The 19,036-nt window shown below is 36.6% G+C and overlaps 3 protein-coding genes across 5 annotated transcripts; 1 reads left to right on the top strand and 2 right to left on the bottom strand.

Annotated features, from left to right (window-relative positions):
• The first annotated feature begins 24 nt into the window (after window positions 1-24).
• LOC148734197 (endosome-associated-trafficking regulator 1-like) lies at window positions 25-7,679 on the top strand. Of its 3 annotated transcripts, none has more exons than XM_088752188.1 (9): window positions 25-276; window positions 1,694-1,800; window positions 2,348-2,404; window positions 3,039-3,221; window positions 3,759-3,832; window positions 3,953-4,064; window positions 4,909-4,971; window positions 6,010-6,146; window positions 6,724-7,679. In XM_088752188.1, the coding sequence occupies exons 1-9, from the start codon at window positions 84-86 to the stop codon at window positions 6,821-6,823; spliced, it is 1,026 nt and encodes a 341-aa protein (XP_088608314.1). In that variant the 5' UTR covers window positions 25-83; the 3' UTR covers window positions 6,824-7,679. The 3 variants fall into 3 exon arrangements, with proteins under 3 accessions (XP_088608314.1, XP_088608313.1, XP_088608315.1); XM_088752187.1 differs by having other exon boundaries at window positions 27-276; window positions 1,691-1,800; XM_088752189.1 differs by having other exon boundaries at window positions 137-276; window positions 1,270-1,800.
• A 1,101-nt stretch (window positions 7,680-8,780) lies between these two features.
• Window positions 8,781-18,009, bottom strand: LOC148734195 (uncharacterized). The gene is made up of 3 exons (XM_088752209.1): window positions 16,147-18,009; window positions 12,738-12,753; window positions 8,781-11,758 (listed from the first exon to the last, which is right to left on the bottom strand). The coding sequence occupies exons 1-3, from the start codon at window positions 17,475-17,477 to the stop codon at window positions 9,677-9,679; spliced, it is 3,429 nt and encodes a 1,142-aa protein (XP_088608335.1). The 5' UTR covers window positions 17,478-18,009; the 3' UTR covers window positions 8,781-9,676.
• Window positions 12,509-16,061, bottom strand: LOC148734196 (uncharacterized). Its single transcript, XM_088752175.1, has 2 exons — window positions 15,796-16,061; window positions 12,509-15,672 (listed from the first exon to the last, which is right to left on the bottom strand). Exons 1-2 carry the CDS (start codon window positions 15,951-15,953, stop codon window positions 13,866-13,868), a joined length of 1,965 nt encoding a protein of 654 aa, XP_088608301.1. The 5' UTR covers window positions 15,954-16,061; the 3' UTR covers window positions 12,509-13,865.
• Window positions 18,010-19,036: the final 1,027 nt, after the last annotated feature.

Here is a 19,036-nt window from a genome sequence, read left to right as displayed (position 1 = left end):
TACCCTCCCCACCCCACACAAAACTTAAACTACCGGAGTATGATTCAGTACAATTACATGAGCAATATAACAATGGTACAAAGATGGCGGACAAGGATAGTTCGAGCAAGGATAATCCTTTCTCCTTTAAAAAATTTGTAAAATCAAAACAAGAAACTGAAACAACAACAATTAAGATAAATAAAGACAAACAGAAATCGAAAATTTCTCCCGTAAGTGGACGAAAGAAGGAAAGCTTCACAGATGAACCGCCTTTTCCGGAAGTCAGCAGACAAGGTGAGCGTGCATATACCTAAAGAAATGATTCCGAACATTGTTATACATTTTAAATTTAGAATACTCTCGTCCTTGAAATAAATTTTATACATGTCATACTTGAAGCATTTACACTACACCAGTATTTGTGGCAACTTTAAGTCGAAATAAAGAGAAAGGTTGCGTGCTCTAAATAGTACGTTCAGTGTTTTCATTAGTAATAATCAGTCAGTTGGTTTTATGTAAAAAACATAGTTTTGTATAATTCCAAGTTTTGGAATGTATTACAACTCCAGTGACCTCAAATTGAGTCCACTGGCTACAAATTCACCGGGAATAAGGAACAAACGTTGTAAAGTTACATATCGACGTAGATTGACTAAATAAGGGTGCAGGATATCCCAAAAAAAAAAAAAAAACACAAGGGCTTGTTAGAGTAGGATATCCTCTGTTCTTAGGTATTAATAAATACAGCAGAACCAGTATTTAGTGGCACCATATTTAGCAGTCACCTTGCATTAAGCCATCATCTGTCAAAGTCCTAAAAACGTTACCCCTAAATCACTGTTATTTTCACCTCTATTAGACAGTAAACTCATTAAGAAGTCATAGGCACCCTTTCCTGAGTCACAATGGCCTGTTTCTATTGTCTTCCTGGACAGTAACGAAGGTAGAACCACTTGGATAAAACTATGAACAATGCTAGAAAGATGGTAGATTTTGAGCATGGTTAAGAAATAGGGAAAGGTGTTGTTGGTCATGTCGCAAGCTTGGGACAAAGAAAAAATTCTGAGTCCCCATGAGAAATTAAACCGCAGACCTTTGGATTGGTGGAGTGCAGAATCCAGATCTGAGGTCAATTCCTCATGGAGACTCAGAATTTTCTTTTTGTTCCACCAAAGTGACATGACTAACAGCATCTTTACCCAACGCTAGTCATATTTTGAGTGATTTTTTGTTCATTGAGTGGTCAATTAAGGCATAAAGTGTTTTTTTTTTACCATTTTTTTGCAGTACCCCTTTTCTGTGGAAGCTGTATAAAGCAGTTAACCTGTATCAAGCCATCACCATGCCCTTCCCTGTTATCTCAAATTTGTTACAAATTTAAGGGGGCTCTTGACTTTTCTAAGTTGTTTTATTAAAAGCCAGACAGACTCTCGACAAGTACCTGTGATGTGTTATTTTGACCCACAAGAGAAGTTTCCCATAAGTTATTTGCAAGCTGCCAGTACTTGATGGCCACTTCTATCATCTTTGATTTACTCTGGTTTTTGCTCTGAATCATGCATTAATTTTAAGTTTTTTTGTGACTCTTCATGATGATGCAACAGCATAAACTAGGAATACTGCTTTAAGAACAAGCTACCCACAACAACTCCCCAGCACCTCCATGTATAATTTATGCTGTCAGCCAAATCTGCTCTTTCACTTTTAGCAGTCGATGATGAGGGCAATGGTGGTGATGACCAAGGAGGAAGCAATCCCTTTTCATTCAAGAATTTCCTTTCAGATGACCTGGCATCAAGAAACAAGCGTGTGTTGCAGGTAATAATTAAATTATGTTCAGTCAACCTATAGCTGATCATAGCAGTTGGTCTTACATATTAAAAAGTCACTACAATTTATCTAATCCTATCACTTGTGATAAAAGCTGGTGTTTTATGATTGTCACTCAAAATTTCTTAGGTTTTTATTCAAAAGGTGTTTTAAAACATTTGTTGTTTTATATCTAAGTTTGTTTTATTGATGTATTTCTGGTCGCTCTTTAATCACGTTAATAAATGGTAAACACCACAGTGTGCACTAAGTATTGAGTTACGGATGCATGCGGGAGGTTGCTGTCTAGAAAAGAAGCGTGACAGTTGCTTGAATCAAATCTCACATCAGCAGTGTACACTCATGGGCAAATAGTAGACACTGTATTGACCAATTAGAGTGCTTGCTTTATATGATTTATGTTGTAATTGCTAATCAAACCCATATTTGATTTCCTTCTTTTCACAAGTAACAGGAAACTCTTTTTGGGACAAGTTTTAGATCATAACATTGTGAAATATTGTTGTAATGTTATTTTTTTGTTGTTTTTATCAAGATAATTGATGATGAAGTATGTGAAGTGAACACAGATCAGGATAATGGAACAAAAAGTGTAGGAACTGATCATTTTATAATCTTTGTCTAGTTTGGCTCTGTTATATTCTTAGTTCGAAATGTATTTTTGATTGTTGTTGTAGATCATTGATTTGAATATTTCCACTTGACGCAAATTTCTGTTTCCACATTGAAGTTTGTGAAATCCTTATTTGTCAAATCGATATGTTTGAACCTAGTTGTCAAATTGCTTATTGTACCAATTGGTTTTCTAGCAACTCTTAAAGTTTGATGTGGTATTCAAGAATTAATATTCAGAGTCACATCAAGGGAAACAATTGCAAATTAACTAGCCCTATGGCTAATTTCTTTTAACATGTAGAGAACAAAATAATTCTGAAGGAGACCAAACTATCAAAGAATGCAAAGAGTGAAGTTTCAAAGAGCAAGAGTTGTTAAGATGCTGTTTATTTTAGTTCATCTAGAAGAAACCCAGATGGATTTTAACTGCAAATTTGGCACAATCACTAGTTACTAAAAGAAAAAATTAATCGTGAAAAAGTGTTCCTTTTTTCTAATGATTGTAATTGTGATTATTTTAAATTAATTAATTTAAGATGATAATTTTTAGAAATAGAACAACAAACACACTATTTCAATATTCAGAGGTCTTTTGTGTTTGAAATGTATAGGGAACCAAAAGTCAAGAATTGGACAGAGAAACTGCAGGCAAAAGTGACAGCGGCTCAGAAACAGAGGATGAGAGTGAGTTAACAGGTAGCCTTGAGTCACCAATGAGCGGAAGTATCAACTACTTTGTAGCATCTCTGGACAGCTCTGAGACTCAGGAAAAGATCATTGAAGAAATGAATCAGGTTAGATGAGACTATACCTTTAGGAAAGCATTAAACACCTATTGGTCAAAGTTTCCCATCCTTCACGATAGCAATAATAATACTTACTTTTGGTATGGACTTAAATAACTCTTGTTTTAACCACACATAATGTTACATTAAATTTAATTAACATTTCCTCTGGGACTTTTAAAACCTTAATTATGATCTTATTTAAGACTCCTCCACAAAAGTTCCCATTTATTCCATTTGACTATTCATTTAATTTAGGTATTCTACAAAAAACTCCCTTTTCTGCTTGTTTTCAACTGTATAATTTGTATGTAGTAGATGTACATTTATTTATACTCGAAATTTATGGAGCTTGTCAGGCACCTAGCTTAGATAGCTAATTAATCGAGTAGAAAATAAATGAAATATAATACTAAAAAGTTACAATAAAAGTTCAGAGATATTACTAAGAAATAAACCTATTGAATTCTGCCATTACTCTTAGGAGGCAGTAAACACTTTCAGAATACAACTGTTGATTTAAAATTTGCCATGTTATGTCAACAGTTGAAAGAGGAAAATGAAAAACTAAGAAGAGAGTTACAAGAATCCAACCAAGGTGTGGATAAAGAAAAGAGGAGGTGATATGAATCAGCTATGAAATATTTATATAAAGAGGCACTGTGATAGTAAAGTTTCTTGCCCAAAAAATAAATAATAATTTGTAATAACACATTTGTATTGTTTCCTATCTCTACCAGAATCATAAGTTTGCAAAAGAAACTAGCAAAGATTGAGAAAAGAGAGGCAGATGAAACTGCGGCTTTAGAAAATATGGTGCAAATGGTGGAGAAAAATTTAGAATTGACTACGGTGAGAAGAATGCATGACTGAGACTTATCAATAGAGGCATTTAAGCTTGTAGTTCAGACAATACATATATCTTATTAACCAAGCATGAGGGCCGTACTGGGAGAATATCGGCCCGAGGGCTTGACAGTATGGACCGGGCGCAGCGAGGTCCGCACAAAAAAGACTGAAGGCCGATATTCTTCCAGTACGGTCTCGAGCAAGCTTGGTTAATAAGAGATTTATTGTAAGACTGAAGTTCAAAGGGACACAAGTGTGGTCATTCGGGACCATTCCCGGTCCAATACTGAGAGAATATTAGACCAGCAATAGAGCATTTTGATTGGTTGATTTTAGTTATTGGCCCTCTGACTGCTTGAGTCGTGTAATAATGTTGGTTATTAATATCTAGATTTGTTCCTTCACAAGCTTCACAGCTGGTTTGCTATTACTTTGACATTCTTTTAGTGATTCAGATTGTGTGAGAATCAACAGTTTTTAGAAAGGAGTGTAGGCTATGAATATTTTAGTAAAGCAGTAACAGATTTGAAACAAGTCTTTTACAGCCTTTTATCAACTAGACTTCCATGGCATTTGATGCAAATCTGTTAACTTTGTCACCTACTATTCTGAAGATAGCTAAAAGTTATATTGATAATTATATAAAGTTTGATAAAGTCTTTATATCAACCCAAGATGTAAAAAATGCAATTGCCAATAGATATTCAAAAAGCACCATAAAAAAAGTTTCTATTAACTTTTGACTCAGAATATCGCATTTATCATTTAACAATATTAAACAAGAGAGTCCTAATGAACCTGTTTGAGTTCAAAACTCTCTATATCTTGATATTTATTGTTATTATAGCAAAGAGCTCTCAGAGCTGAAGCTACAGTTGCAAAATTAAAAGAAGAAGTGAATATATTAAAGGTATGGCTAAAGATTCTTAACTTTGTTGCTATTTGCTAGCTGGTGATATACATGAAATGCAGCTATCAGATAACATTCTGGACAAAGGTAAATTTGTGCAAAAAAGATAACAAACAGTTTCCAAGGTATTTGAAAAACTTGATTGTTATGTAAGTTGTTTTAAACAAAGACACAATGATATTTCCAAGGTTCTTAGTGAAGCATTTTTGCTGGCAATTCACATTGTTTATACATAATTATTAACAGCTATCACATTTTTGCATGGTATTTTTTCATGGCATTTTTTCATTCGGCATTTCCTTGAATGAGTGCCCATGCACTAATAAGCTGCCTCCTCTGAATAAATACCCACCCCTTACACCATAATTTCAATCAAGGACCCCCCCCCTAAAATAAGCCCGCTCCTCCTCTTTTCACTTTTTTAGGAATGCAAGGAAAAGCTGTTTCTATTGCCATTTATTTCTAGCCATTTAAGCTTCAACTACAGCTGAATCAGTACAGGAGAATAATAAGCTCCCCTTTCAATTAAGCACCTTCCTCTAATATGTGTATCACCTTCTTGCCAAAATTTTAAATAAATGCTGAGCACTTATTTGAGGAAATGCAGTTTAAAAACTAAATTATCACATGGGAGCACTTATCTAGTATTTTTTTTTTTCAAAGACTGCAGATTACACATGTCTTTTGCATGGGCTCATGAAATTTTTTTTGCTCATTGAAACACTCGCTTGTGCTTGGTTATTCCAAACTGTGCTTAAAATTAAGAAATAATTGTTCTCAATTATAGATTTGGAATCTTGAAAACTTTTCTTTGTCATTTCTAACATTTACAATGTTCTGTTAGCCAATATCCATGGTAATTACCCAAAACTGTATGTCACTTTGAATATAAAATTATAAAATGTAAGGATGCACTTAAAAAGAGCCAATGTCTGCATGGTTAGCAGTCAGATATGAAGCAAAATCTGTATGGGTTTGACTATGTTTGATTTACCTTTACATATGGTTCACAATCATTTTTCTGCAATCCTTTGTCAGACAGAATCTGTTCCCATAGCAACATATAACCAGCTGTTAGATGCCAATCATTATACAATGACAGCTGTCAAAGATAAATCAAAAGCTGCTGCTGATCAAATGAACATAGCAGCAAAAAATGCTGAACAAGCAGTAAGGTGTGTACTTATTTTTGTATAATCAAGCTTGTTTAATTGTTACAAAAATTAATATAACTTGTTTTCAATCTATATATCAGGGCCCTTTGTTTTTGAACAGGTCTTGGTAATGAATCCTATTGTCATCAATTTATTCCACTGCAACTTTATCAGTATCAATTAATTATATTTGTGAGTCTTTGATCATCATTTTCTATATCAAATGATGTCTATTTTTATTCATCTACTTGTATTCAGCTTTTGTAATGTTGGTTGCAGGAGTAAAATACTTTGATTTAAACATTCTGTATTGATCAAGCATTACATTTTAAATAGTAAAGATGTCCCCATGTTTAAAGAGGGATTATTGTTGTTTAAAAACTCATACTGACATGGAATTTTACCAAATTGTTGCTTTACATGTATGGTCAAAACAATGGCAATATTGAACTCTGTTAGCTTATTTAAAACCATACATACGTTGCTACCATTTCTGTTCAGAGAAAGAACAGTCTATCTTTCCACACTTGTACTGCAGAGCAGTGTGTAATATAAATTTCAGTGAGTCATTTATGACTGCTCATTTGTTTGCTTTTAGGCAACTGCTTACTGGAGTGGATACACTGAAGTTCATCTCACAACAGCTTGAGTCTATTGATAGAATAACAGATGTTCATGTACATTCAGAGAAGAGTTAACCCTTTGCAGCATATCATTGATGGCCATATTTTCCATTCTCTTTTCTATACATTTCCTTGAGAATGACACTGAGAACTTATTTTGACATCAAAGTTTCCCAGGTTGGCAGTCATTTCCTCCATTCTGATGATTTTAATGAATGATTGAGCGTGCTCACCTTTAGGGTTTCAAGGTTAATACAGAGTGGTCTACACCAGATGGTGATGGCTGGATACCTTACTGTTGCCACCCAATGCATGGTATTAGACCTACTCAGGATAAAGGTTTCTCTTTTTATGAGTGGACTACTTTTGACAAATGATCAGTCTTAGTCAAAAAACAGATTTGATTAAAAATCCATGAGCTTGCAGCTAAGAAGAAAATCAACCAAGAAACTGCTTACTTCCTGTGTTAACATCCTGCTTGTTTCCCCCCAAGAAAATTGTTTCTATTTGATTGAAAATATTTTGGATACTTACAACCATAGCATTTAATGGAAATCTTTATGAAAATAAAGAGAACTTATTTTTTCTTTGGATGATCCCACAGTATTGTTAAAAAAAAACTGGTTTGCAACACTCAGGGTTTTTTAGAAAATATCAGATTCAAGGAACAAAATATCTTTTTTAATGGTTGATAATGTAGATGATTAAGAAAATCAATATTCTGGTAAATGAAGTTTTAATGAGGTAAATAGAGAATTCTTGTCATATATGTAGTAATTAGAAGATGCAGGCATTCTTGTGAAAGAGATTGGGAAAGAAATATCTTCATATATACCTCTTAACACAAATAAAAGTACGATGGCTTGTAACTTATTTATTTCATTTTTACACCTATGGATGCATTGATAGCCATTAAAATATAAGCAATGTGTTCTGAAGAAACGTCTTATTGGTGCTCAAAAAACAAATTAAAAAAATCTCCATGCCTCTTCTCTTTGAAAATTCTGCCTTTAAACATGTTGACTGTTTTGTAAAAAGATATCTACAGCTGTAAATGGATGAATAGAGTTTGCATTTTATCCTTTTTTGGCCAATAAACATATAAAGCAGTCCTAGAAGAGTGAAAACCATACAGGAAGGTATTATACTGAAATGTAGTCAAAATTTACTCATTAGTGAAATCCAGTATAGATTTAACCACTCTAACCTTACCACAGCTTTTAGGTTCATTTTGGCCTTTTTTCGTTGACAATGGATTTCAAGTGTTTCGCTTTTTGTATACTGACTTACACGATGATGCTTTTCTTGAACAGGAAGCCCCTAAAAATTAGTTGAAAACAAATGAACCACAGCTAATCTACTTCATTTTATTTCACCTTTCTGATTTTCAGAATAATGTATAGCAAGGAGAAATTACTAATTGATCACTTGTTGGAGCAAAAGGAGAAAATCAAAGTATGATATCCAGTTTCAAAGAACACAACTGGTTCTACCCTCTAAAATACCTTTGGATCAGATTGAAAGATTATTAGAATAAAGGTGTTTGAACACAGAAACTTTAATCACTTGCTTTTCCAGTCAAATTGTATAGAGTTTAGTATTCTTTTAAAAGTTTGGAAAGTTACATTGAAATTTCAAAGTCCTGCAAAAATTATGGAAACTGGCAATAGAGGTGTTGAAAAAAATGGAAAGAAGTCTCAAGGATTATGTTTTTCCAAAGCTGCAACAAGTGGAAATCTTTGTGAGGCCTCCCTGCCTCCACTTTTTTCTGTCAAGGGGACTCATCTCTTTTCTCTGATTTCCTTTCAGTTATTTAATCTATGTGCCAAGCTCCATTGGTCTCGTAAACCTTGCTTTAAAAAATAGATAAGTTTCCTTGACTGGCCAGAAACCTACTCCAGGGACGATAGAATAACGGTTTCTTGAGGGGGGCTTCGTAAATTTTAACTGTTTTTGAAAAGGCCATGCCCATCTCCCATAGCTTCCAGGTTGTCTAAACATTGGGGCTAAATATGTGACAACAAAGTTTAAATTGGTTTACAATATTTATTCTACAATGGTCTGGTGCTATTTACAAGTAGTGGTAGCTTAAAATTAAGCCCTAATGAAGTCTGACTCTTCATCTTCTGATTTTGCAGTAAAACTGATCGTCATTTCATTATATCAGACAAGTAACACGCCATAAATGTGTACAAAAATGACATTAATATTTACAACAAAAGTAGAAACCTCTAAAAAGTTGTTTCAATTAAAGTTATATCAATCTTACACCACTAACCTCCAAAAAAAGCCTGTTGTCTTTAAAGCTTAAGGGAGGACACTTTGATTCACAATTTGATTTTTTTCTCCTACTTTTGCCAAACGAGTGAAACTAATTGAACCGGTTCGCTTCAATCGAAAAAAAAAAATAGCAATAGAAAGAAAATCTAGGTATCCTACCATGTAATCTGTACTGTTATTTACTCATCTGATCCGCTTAAAATCTCTAAAAGAACTTCAAAAGTTTAAACAGCAAAACTATTCCTTGTAAAAAAAAGGCGTTCAAAACATACACGAGCATGAAGTGGATTAGGATCGAAACTAACCAATCATCAAATAACCAAGTTTCCTGAGAGGTCCGAGGTTTGTCTGTTCTCTCTGCAGTAAGCTTTGTGTTTTTACTTCAATGTTATTGGTTCATTTATAAAAGAAAGAAAGATTGACATCCTTTGCTTTCAAGGAACATGTTCATTGGTTCATTTTTCTTCATTTCGATCCGGTTCAAATAATTTCGCTGCTGTCAGCACTTTACAATTTGCGAAGTTTGCTTTCATTTTTGTTTTGAGTTGTTGAGCTGTAATTTGTCACTGAGCTGGTTACCTCACGGTTATTTGAATAGTAAGTGGCTGAGATAATTTTTTTACAGTTTACAATTGGAATTGCTGAAGATTAGTATTTTAGCTTACATTTAGACTGACTATTGCTCACTAAATTTAATGCATGTTTTTTACCTGCTGCTGTGATGTTATCATTGCCTGGGAGGATTAACGTGTGTAGCTGACAGTTGCTGTTTGTAATGGCGTCAGCCAAGTGCTGTGCTCCTGTGTCTGTCATGTTACTGTATGCGAGGTTTAACGTGTGTAGCTGACAGTTGTTGTTTGTAATGGCTTTAGCCAAGTGCTGTACTCCTGTGTCTGTGATGTTATTGCGTGCGAGGTTTAACGTGTGTAGCTGACAGTTGTTGTTTGTAATGGCTTTAGCCAAGTGCTGTACTCCTGTGTCTGTGATGTTATTGCCTGTGAGGTTTAACAAGCGTAGCTGACAGTTGTTGTTTGTAATGGCGTAAGCCAAGTGCTGTGCTCCTGTGGCTGTGATGTTATTGTGTGAGAGGTCTAACGAGCGTAGCTGACAGTTGTTGCTAGTAATGGCGTCAGCCAAGTGCTGTGCTCCTGTGGCTGTGATGTTATTGTTGTAGAGGTCTAACGAGCGTAGCTGACAGTTGTTGCTAGTAATGGCGTCAGCCAAGTGCTGTGCTCCTGTGTCTGTGATGTTATTGTCTGTGAGGTCTAACGTGTGTAGCTGACAGTTGTTGTTTGTAATGGCTTTAGCCAAGTGCTGTGCTCCTGTGTCTGTGATGTTATTGAATGAGAGGTCTAACGTGTGTAGCTGACAGTTGCTGTTTGTAATGGCGTCAGCCAAGTGCTGTGCTCCTGTGTCTGTGATGTTATTGTATCTGAGGTTTAACTCGCGTAGCTGACAGTTGTTGCTTGTGATGGCGTCAGCTAAATACTTTGCTCCTTCATCTTTCAATTGATTTCCTGTGAGGCTTAACCAGCTCAGTTGAGAATTACTACATTTTAACAATTTACAAATCTCTAAACCTGCTAAAGGCCCCGTGTTGTTGCGACTCAAATCTAAATGTGAAATTCCTCGCACATTCTCCATTACGTTTACTAACGAAGAACAATCAACTGCTGTGAGGTGACAATCATCAAAATCTACATAATTAAAGTTATTTTGTTGTAGTTTCGTCTGCACTACTGCGGTCATTTTACTTGTTTCGTTTATACATTTTAACAGTGTCACTGCTAATTCTCGTTCGTCATCAGTCGGCCAGGAGGTCACTTTCGTTTTCTCTTCATTCTCTGCCCACCCTTCGTTGTAGTATTCGCTTTTTGTCTCTTTAGTTTTCACGGGAAGAAGGTCAGTGAAAATCTCACTAGGTAGGTCTTTTTTATCGTTCATTAGTCCTGCTAGGAACTGCAACACCAATTGCCATTTCCCGTCCTTGATGTTTTCGGAAACAAAGTTCCTCAATTCCGTTTCATTCATCTTGTTTATTAAGTGCCACGCTGCGAAAAACTCTTGCATCGTCAGATGAATGAAACAGAATTGTTTTTCGTGTTTAAACTCGCTAGTTTGACAGTCGGGTAAGCGGTGGAATAAAGCACTGTCTTCAATTCCGCCTACTTCGTTTCCTTCAAGGATTAGCTTTCCCTCTTTAATTCCGTCAAACGCCACTTTTCCTAGTTTCTCGAATTTCTCCAGCACTTCATCGGGCAAATCATCTGATTCAAAGTCTTCGCGAGTCAAATGCTTATCGCGGAATTCGTTCGTGTGTTTATAGTAAAACACTTTCACTGCAAACTTGTAAATGGTTGTTAATTTGGAAGGGAGAGTAACAGCAGAGGAACTGTTGAATCGCAATATTTCTGACAGACTTGAACACATGATGAAGCTGTTTACCGGGACATAACAGAGCGAAAGCAAATTGATGTTGCTGCTAATGTGTCGCCATAGTGTTTCGCCAGTTTGTTTCTCATCTCCGGCAAATTTGTAGACATATTCTTCAATTTGTTCCGATGAGAACCCCAACACTTCGAATATTTGGTCAAATTTCCTTTGGAGGTGTATGATGCTCGACAGAGCCGTAGGTCTCGTAGTGGTTAACACTGAAACATCTTTAAGAAGTTCTCCCTTCACAAGCCCCTCATAAAGGAATTTTAGCGGCTTTTTCTCGTCAATACACGGCTTTCAAAAATGGCGGCACAGTGCGACCGGAGTTGGAAAACTGGTAACGAGTGCATCGAAACGAGGCATCAAAGGCCTGATCAAAACAAATATCTTTCACGTGTAGCGCGATCAACTTGTCAAAGTTTGGAAGTTTTATTAGTACATCCTTCATAACGCTTCGAATTTTAAAAAATCCACGCTGAAAAACTGAATCACAATGTGAACAACTCAAGATTTCGATTGATTGGGAAATGGTGATTATTTCAGGGCAAATTTTTTCGTCGAAACAATGCCTACGCACTGCTGTGTTCCCGGCTGCACCAAGAAAGGCTATCTTGAAGAGGGTAAAAAAATTTCTTATTTTATTTTCCCTACTGATAAATCTCTACGAAAACAGTGGAGTCATGCAATCAGGAGAGATGAAGGGAAAAACTTTCAGATAAGTAAATCCACTAAGGTATGCTCGAGGCATTTTAAAACGGAGGACTTTCAGAGATCGCTAGGTGGAAGTAAGATAAATCTCAAACCTGGAGTCGTTCCTTCAGTATTTTCGTGGCGCACGTCTCCTCGTAAACGAAAGCCCCCGCCATTCAGACATTTAGTAGCAACAGGTTTTGACGATATCTCAGAGGCTGTTAGCGAGAATGAAGATAATTTGGAATCGATTGAACAGCCACCATACCAAGAAATATCAACTCAAACAGACGAGAGTTCGGTCATTGAAAATACAACTCAGACTGAAGACAAAGTATTCGAAGACAAAGAATCTCAAACAGAACATAACGATTTAATTGGAATAATGGAAAAAGAGATTGCTGGTTTGAAAGCCGAGATTGATAAACTTATGAAACAGACTGATGCACTGAAAGCTAAACTATTCAATGTTGATAGATTTCGTTCCAACTCATCGTCGATCAGCTTTTACACCGGATTTCCTGACTTTGAGGTGTTTAAAACAGTATTTGACTTCCTTGATCCTGGCGAATATGGTCAAAACATTAGGTACTGGACATCTTTAAATACCAAGGAACCTTTACTTGATATTTACGACAACGAACACTACAGTAAATCAGAAAAAGGACGACCAAGAGCTCTTAAGGCAATTGATGAGTTTTTCTTAGTGATGTGTCGTCTAAGACAAGGCTTTGCTGAAGAGCACCTGAGTAATCTGTTCCATATTTCATTATCAACAGTAAGCCGAGTTGTTATATCCTGGGTCAATTTCATGTACCTTAAATTTGCTCAGATTAATATATGGCCCTCAAGAACAGTAATTGACAACACCATGCCAGAAGCTTTTAAAGCAAAATACTCAGCAACAAGGGTTATTATTGACTGCACTGAGGTACGATGCCAAATGCCAAGCAGTTTACTGCTTAATGGGGAACTATTTAGCAATTACAAAAATCACACAACACTGAAAGGTTTAATTGGCATCTCACCAGGCGGTGCAATGATTTTTGTGAGTGAGCTTTACACTGGCTCAATATCTGACAGAGAAATTGTTGTTCACAGTGGCTTTCTGGACTTGCCATTTGATGACAAAGATCTTGTTATGGCCGATAAAGGATTTACCATTGATGACCTAATGTTACCTCAAGGTGTGCATGTGAAACTGCCTCCATTTCTTGGTGGTTCAGACCAGATGGCTGCAGAAGATGTTGTGGCAACACAAGAAATTGCCAGTCTTCGCATCCACGTTGAGCGGGCAATTAACAAGATTAAGAACTTTCACATATGGGATGGTGTTGTCCCTCTTCACCAGATTGGCCTGGCAAATCAAATGTGGGCTGTTTGTGCATTTCTGTGCAATATACAACCCAACATCATTTCAGTTTAACAAAATAAATCATTGAAGCACCTTAAAATTACATTTTAAAAGGAATAATTACAGTTTCTAATATAACAAAATTATTTTAAACATTGTTACAATTTACAAATTTAATAATGATAATAAAATATTTATTATAAATAACTGCAACCATTTGTTTCAAATTTAATTCATTTAAATCACTATATGGTACAATATTTCTGCTATTATGTAACCATATAGTTATAACCTAGTTATATACAACTCAGTGTAAAGAGATTTAAGTCACAAGTTGCTGGTTAATGTTAAAACTACTCACTCATTAGAAGTATTTTCATTTACTTCACTGTTGTTGTTTGTAGATGCTTCTTCAATAGCATACTTAATAAAGTTGTTAAAATAATATGATGTGAGTTCCTGTCTTAATTTGTTCCAAAAATCTGCATCAAAAGCCACTCTTTGTATATATATGCCTTTTCTTGTGTAGAGTATAAAATCACACCATCTACAGACTGTAACACCCATCTGCCCTTGTACTTGTGCATAGTATTCATGATTTTTCTTTAGTTGGCAGGTAACTGTGCCTGTTTTTTCCATACAAAACTTTGGATCAGAGCAAGCATCAATTGGAGCTACATTGGCTACCTTATAAGGGCATTTCACTTCAGCTAGACCAAAAGTTTCTAAACAGCCAGGATCAATAACTTTTGCATCAGAACTGGCACCAAGAATAGGGTGAGATTTCGAAATTACAAATCCAGAGGGAAAAACTTTAACTGGGGTTCTAGCATTTTTCATGTATTTTTGATACTCCATTAATGCGACCGGCTCAAAATTTCTTCCATGCTCTACAGCTCTGTTGGAAAACTTCTTTGGATGTATCAATGTTTCTGCCAATGTATTATGGTTTCTTTTTCTGTGGCTGATCAGATGAAATTTAGATGCAGTAAAACGATGACATCGCTGTTTGTTCCATTCCTCACAATCAGCCTGGGCCCTGGTGTTAACTTCAATGTCATTGATTTCATTTTCATCCTTTGTAAGAGATGTGATAAATTGTTGTTCTTCAGTGGAAAGTGTATCTGGAATATTCATATGTTCCTCTTCAATGTGGGGAAACCTTGGAAATTGTTCACAATTGAGTGCTTCAATCCTACGTGGCACTGAACTCAAGTCAGCTTTGGCTGTAAAATTAGATTCAGTAAATAAAAGCTGATAGGATCCAAAGGAACCTATTGGGCATTTACCAAATTTGGTGTCCACCATGTTGTGTTGTCTAGTATCTGATGCCATTTGAGATAGTCCCATGTTTGCATAAATTTTACTCAAATCTTGCTTGAATTGTTCAATTTTTTCTTCATGACATACTGCACTTATCCTTGCTTCATAAAGAAGTGACTTCACTCCTCCATCTTTAGAAGTTCTAGTAGAACTAGTTTCGCATTTAGTTTTATTTACTATCACACTGGAGATGGGCTGTGGTGAAATGTTAGAGCCTCCTCCCTTTCTGTGCCATTTTTGTAATTCTGAAGTACAAGCTAGACCTTCAGTCTCATCTTTATCTTTACAAAGATCCTTCGTCGACTTACAGTCATACAAAGTACACTTGCTAAGTTTTAGCATTAAAGCTAAGATGTGATTGCAATATCCAACGGTGCCAGCGACACAACTACAAAATGCATGCAACACTTTACCAGATATAGTGCATATTGCAAGCTTAAGGTCATGAGGGGCATCACTCTTTTTAAAACTGTGAGAGCATTTGGCTTTAAAATAGAACCCTCGTTGATCACTTGTTGTTATAATTTCGTGAAGATACTCATCTTGAAGAAAAGTCTCTACTTTCCTCAAGTTGGTTGGAACGCTTGTGCTCTCTTTGTTCGCGATTTTTTTACCAGAATTTACAATGTGCTCGTCCATTTCAGCCTTTGTAAACAGTGGCATTTTCTCTAGAGAAGTACCCCAGTTTTCTTCAGGATATTTTACCGATCGTACTCGAGGCTCGTTGGAACAATTACTAGAAGTAGACTTGGTCAAAGAAAGTTTTCTTCGCGTGTACAGTTGATTTGGATCGGGATCCACGATTTGTTTGTCTTTACCATTCTTGATGAATTCTTCGACTCTGTAAAAAATATTGAACTGTTTTGATTGAACTTACATCAACTACATTGAAGAGTGAAGCTAGAACTTGATTTTCAGGAGGCAGGCATACTAGTTCACTGATCGACCTCTTCGTGTATCTTACCTTTTCACAAGTTCTGCTTTTGTTTTAAGTCCTTTCCCAGAGTCTCCTCTACATTTCAACCAAAATTTTAGTTCATCGTTTTTTAATTCTGAAGCATTTCGACCTTTTAGGGAGGCACCAGGAATGTCATCTTCGCTTAAGCTGATATTAGATGTCATTTCTCAGTATTTTCACGATGGAAAGAAGATAAAAAGACACAAAAAACAGAAATAATTACAGCCACGCTGAAGAGAACGCTGTTGTTTGGCCTTTGATGCCTCACTTCCATGTTTCTCGTCTCCAGTCCTCCAGCGAACAAGCGTACTGTACCGCCATTTTTGAAAGCCGTGTATGCCTCTGGGACAAGTGGACTCCATGTTTTCGTCATGTTTCAATTCATCAAATCCGTCGAAAATTATGAGAACTCCTTTAGGGTTCTCTACTAGGTGATTACAGACCTCTTCATCCAGGTGACGCGTAGGAAAGTACTCGGACCCAACTAGAAGTTCCCTGAGGCTAAGGTCGCCGGCCGAATTGAATCGTCTGAATTTGACGAAGAAAGCAGCATCAAAATGGATTTTATCACCAGATGCCCAGTCCCTGAGAAGTTTGGTACAATAGAATGTCTTACCGATTCCGGGTCGACCAACGATCAAAACTTTCTTATTTTCTTCATTAAGAAGGTCTTCCAGGCTTTTTGGGTGTGAAGTTTCCTTGCGCGACTTCGGATAAACTTTTAGTTGCTCCTCTCGGTTTTCAGCAAAGTTATACTCATCTCTGTCCTGAATCAACACAAGGTTTGTGTAAATCTGATCCAGCGTTAAATGTTTAATTGCGGTTTTATCCCCTGGATCACCTAAAAAAGGTGACTGGAGTTCTAAAAGTTCTTGGGTCTTTTCAGTAATTGTTTCCTTCATGCGTTTGATGAATTTTTTGTGAGATTTTGTTTGGGAGGAATTTAGATAGGTTTTTAGAAACTTCGAGTCTTCCATGAAACTCCTATCTCGCCATACCCGGGACAAAATGTAGACGGTTTCAATAAGAATAACAGCGACAAAAATTCCATTCACCGCAATGACAGCGTCCATCCAGAAGCTTTTCTTGGCCGCTCGTTGATTGTGACATTCGTGTAAAGTAGAGTTTCGGGCGGTGTCAGATGAATTTCTCGGCTGGTTGGTTCCGTCGGTTAAATAACAGTTAAAATTGGAGGAAAATTTTAAAGGATAGAGTAACTGAGTTTGAAAAATGATAAAAAGAAGTCCTAACAAAAACCTTATGAATAGTTGACCGCAGTAAGCAGAGGATATCTTGTATCCAGTTGATGATGCGACTTCTTGGTTTAGCGGCTGTCTCTCAAGATCATCGTCAGGGATGCGTCGCCGAGACAGTTGATCGACTGTTTGTCTCACTATTTGGGAGTAACCAGCACAAACGAGTACAATAACGACGAAGTTAATCACAACAAAACCATAGATAGGAAAACCAAATTTGTTGTGTTCCTTCTCGTATTTGTCGAAACATCTTTTCTGCACGAGTTCGATGTTTTCACTCTTGCCACAGTATATATCTAACTTGGACTCTTTGTTTTCCATGTCGCGGAAGACAACGAGGAAAATTCCACCGATAAGTATCCAAAAAAACACTGCCACATATTGGAGTTTTCCGAAAGTCTTTGGCGCTAACAATTCCAAGACCTTTTCCATTGAAAGTGTTGGTATTCTCGTTCTCTTCAATGTCGTTGGAGAGCTGAATAGCTTACATAAACGGGTATTACGACCTTGGTATATTTATCACCGAATGCTGGAACTTTCATTTGATTGGCTTTTCGGAAACTTTTAACTGTCAAAAAGACAATGGACTCTCTTGCTGATTTGTGAGCTACTAAGGTGAAGACAGTTATCTGGGCGGCTAATTCAAGTAACGATTGGTTAAAATTTCGCATCTGATTAGTTTCGAGGGCGGCGTGAGTTTTTTTTAGCTAATCTAAAGGGGCTTTGTGAAGCAAAACTCATGCCAATCAAACCACTTGACTCCGTCGTGAAAACAATTCCTTGTTTTGATCAATGTCCTCATCTTACCATGGTAGGTATCACTGACTGAATAGAACTACTCCAGCATGTCCTTTGTCGGCTCAGGATTTGTGATTATCATAATTCCCGTTGTTTTTACGCCTATGAATTTGAACTACGTGCAGTCTCTCTCATATTTTGTCGGCGAAGTCCGTGGCGCGAGTGAAAAATAAAGTAATTGAAAACAAAAAATTATGTTGGCACGCCTTGGGGAGATTTTGGAGTGATGTGCTCGAAATGTAGGGACTACAGACTGAGCCTAAGAGTTTGACTTCTTTGTTGGAGTCACATTGCAAAAATACATCTACGTCAACGGCCAAGCGTGAGGTCAAGATGGCAGGATATTGGCCGAGTTATTTTATTATTTTTTTTTTTGCGTTTTAATGAACCGAGACAAATGGTGGATGCATTATTCGATTCAGTCCATTTCAATCTCACCTTCCCACCCATTCCACCCCAGAGGAGGACATCCATCACACAGTAATCTCGTGCGTGGGAAATTAACGTCTCTTACCCCAACCCTGAAGGAGACGGGACCTCTATTTATTCGTCCCTATCCGAGAAGACTAGAATATCTAACCATTTCTTGATGTTATAGACAGGTATCAAATTCTTCTCAATTATTTTAACTGCGGACCTTGAGTGTTGAGACGAGTCACCGTCGAGGCCCATAAAAACGCAAAAAAGATAGAGGCTAATATCCAGCAATTGAACCAAACAGGCTTCGTCAAAAACAGATTTATTATATGGCAAAATAAGAATCAAGAATGATTCGTTTATTTCGAGAGCTGGAAGATTGTAGTGCACTAAACCAATGAGAAACTTCCATTTGATTGGCTTTTCGAAACTGTTAACTGTCAAAAAGACAATGGATTCTTTATGCATGCTATCGCTGATTTGTGAGCTACTTAGGGGTGGACATTTTATCTGGGTGGTAAATTGTTTAGAAAGAAAATTCTAAACCTTGGCTGATTCGAGTAATGATTGGCTAAGATTCTGCATGTGATTAGTTTCGAGGGTGGCGTGAGTTTAGTGAAGCAAAACTTATGTAAATCAAACCACTTGACTTGGGTCGTGAAAATAATTTCCTTTTTAGATGAATGTTCTCATTTCATCATGATTGGTATCAGTGACTGAATAGACTACTCTAACACGTCCCTTGTCCGCGGAAGATTTGTGATTATCATAATTCG

The sequence above is a fragment of the Stylophora pistillata genome, chromosome 3, assembly GCF_964205215.1.
Source record: "Stylophora pistillata chromosome 3, jaStyPist1.2, whole genome shotgun sequence".
In the NCBI taxonomy this organism is placed as follows: Eukaryota; Metazoa; Cnidaria; class Anthozoa; order Scleractinia; family Pocilloporidae; genus Stylophora; species Stylophora pistillata.
The sequence above is the reverse complement of the archived record's forward strand: the minus strand, read 5'-3'. Positions and strand labels throughout refer to the sequence as shown.

Coding starts and splice junctions, on each gene's coding strand:
- LOC148734195 (XM_088752209.1), bottom strand. CDS start 17,477: ATGGAAAAGGTCTTGGAATTGTTAGCGCCAAAGACTTTCGGAAAACTC.
- LOC148734197 (XM_088752187.1), top strand. CDS start 84: ATGGCGGACAAGGATAGTTCGAGCAAGGATAATCCTTTCTCCTTTAAA. Junction 1,801..2,347: donor GAAACAAGCGTGTGTTGCAG/GTAATAATTAAA, acceptor GTTTTTATCAAG/ATAATTGATGATGAAGTATG. Junction 4,972..6,009: donor AAGAAGTGAATATATTAAAG/GTATGGCTAAAG, acceptor ATCCTTTGTCAG/ACAGAATCTGTTCCCATAGC.
- LOC148734196 (XM_088752175.1), bottom strand. CDS start 15,953: ATGACATCTAATATCAGCTTAAGCGAAGATGACATTCCTGGTGCCTCC. Junction 15,673..15,795: donor AAAGCAGAACTTGTGAAAAG/GTAAGATACACG, acceptor TATTTTTTACAG/AGTCGAAGAATTCATCAAGA.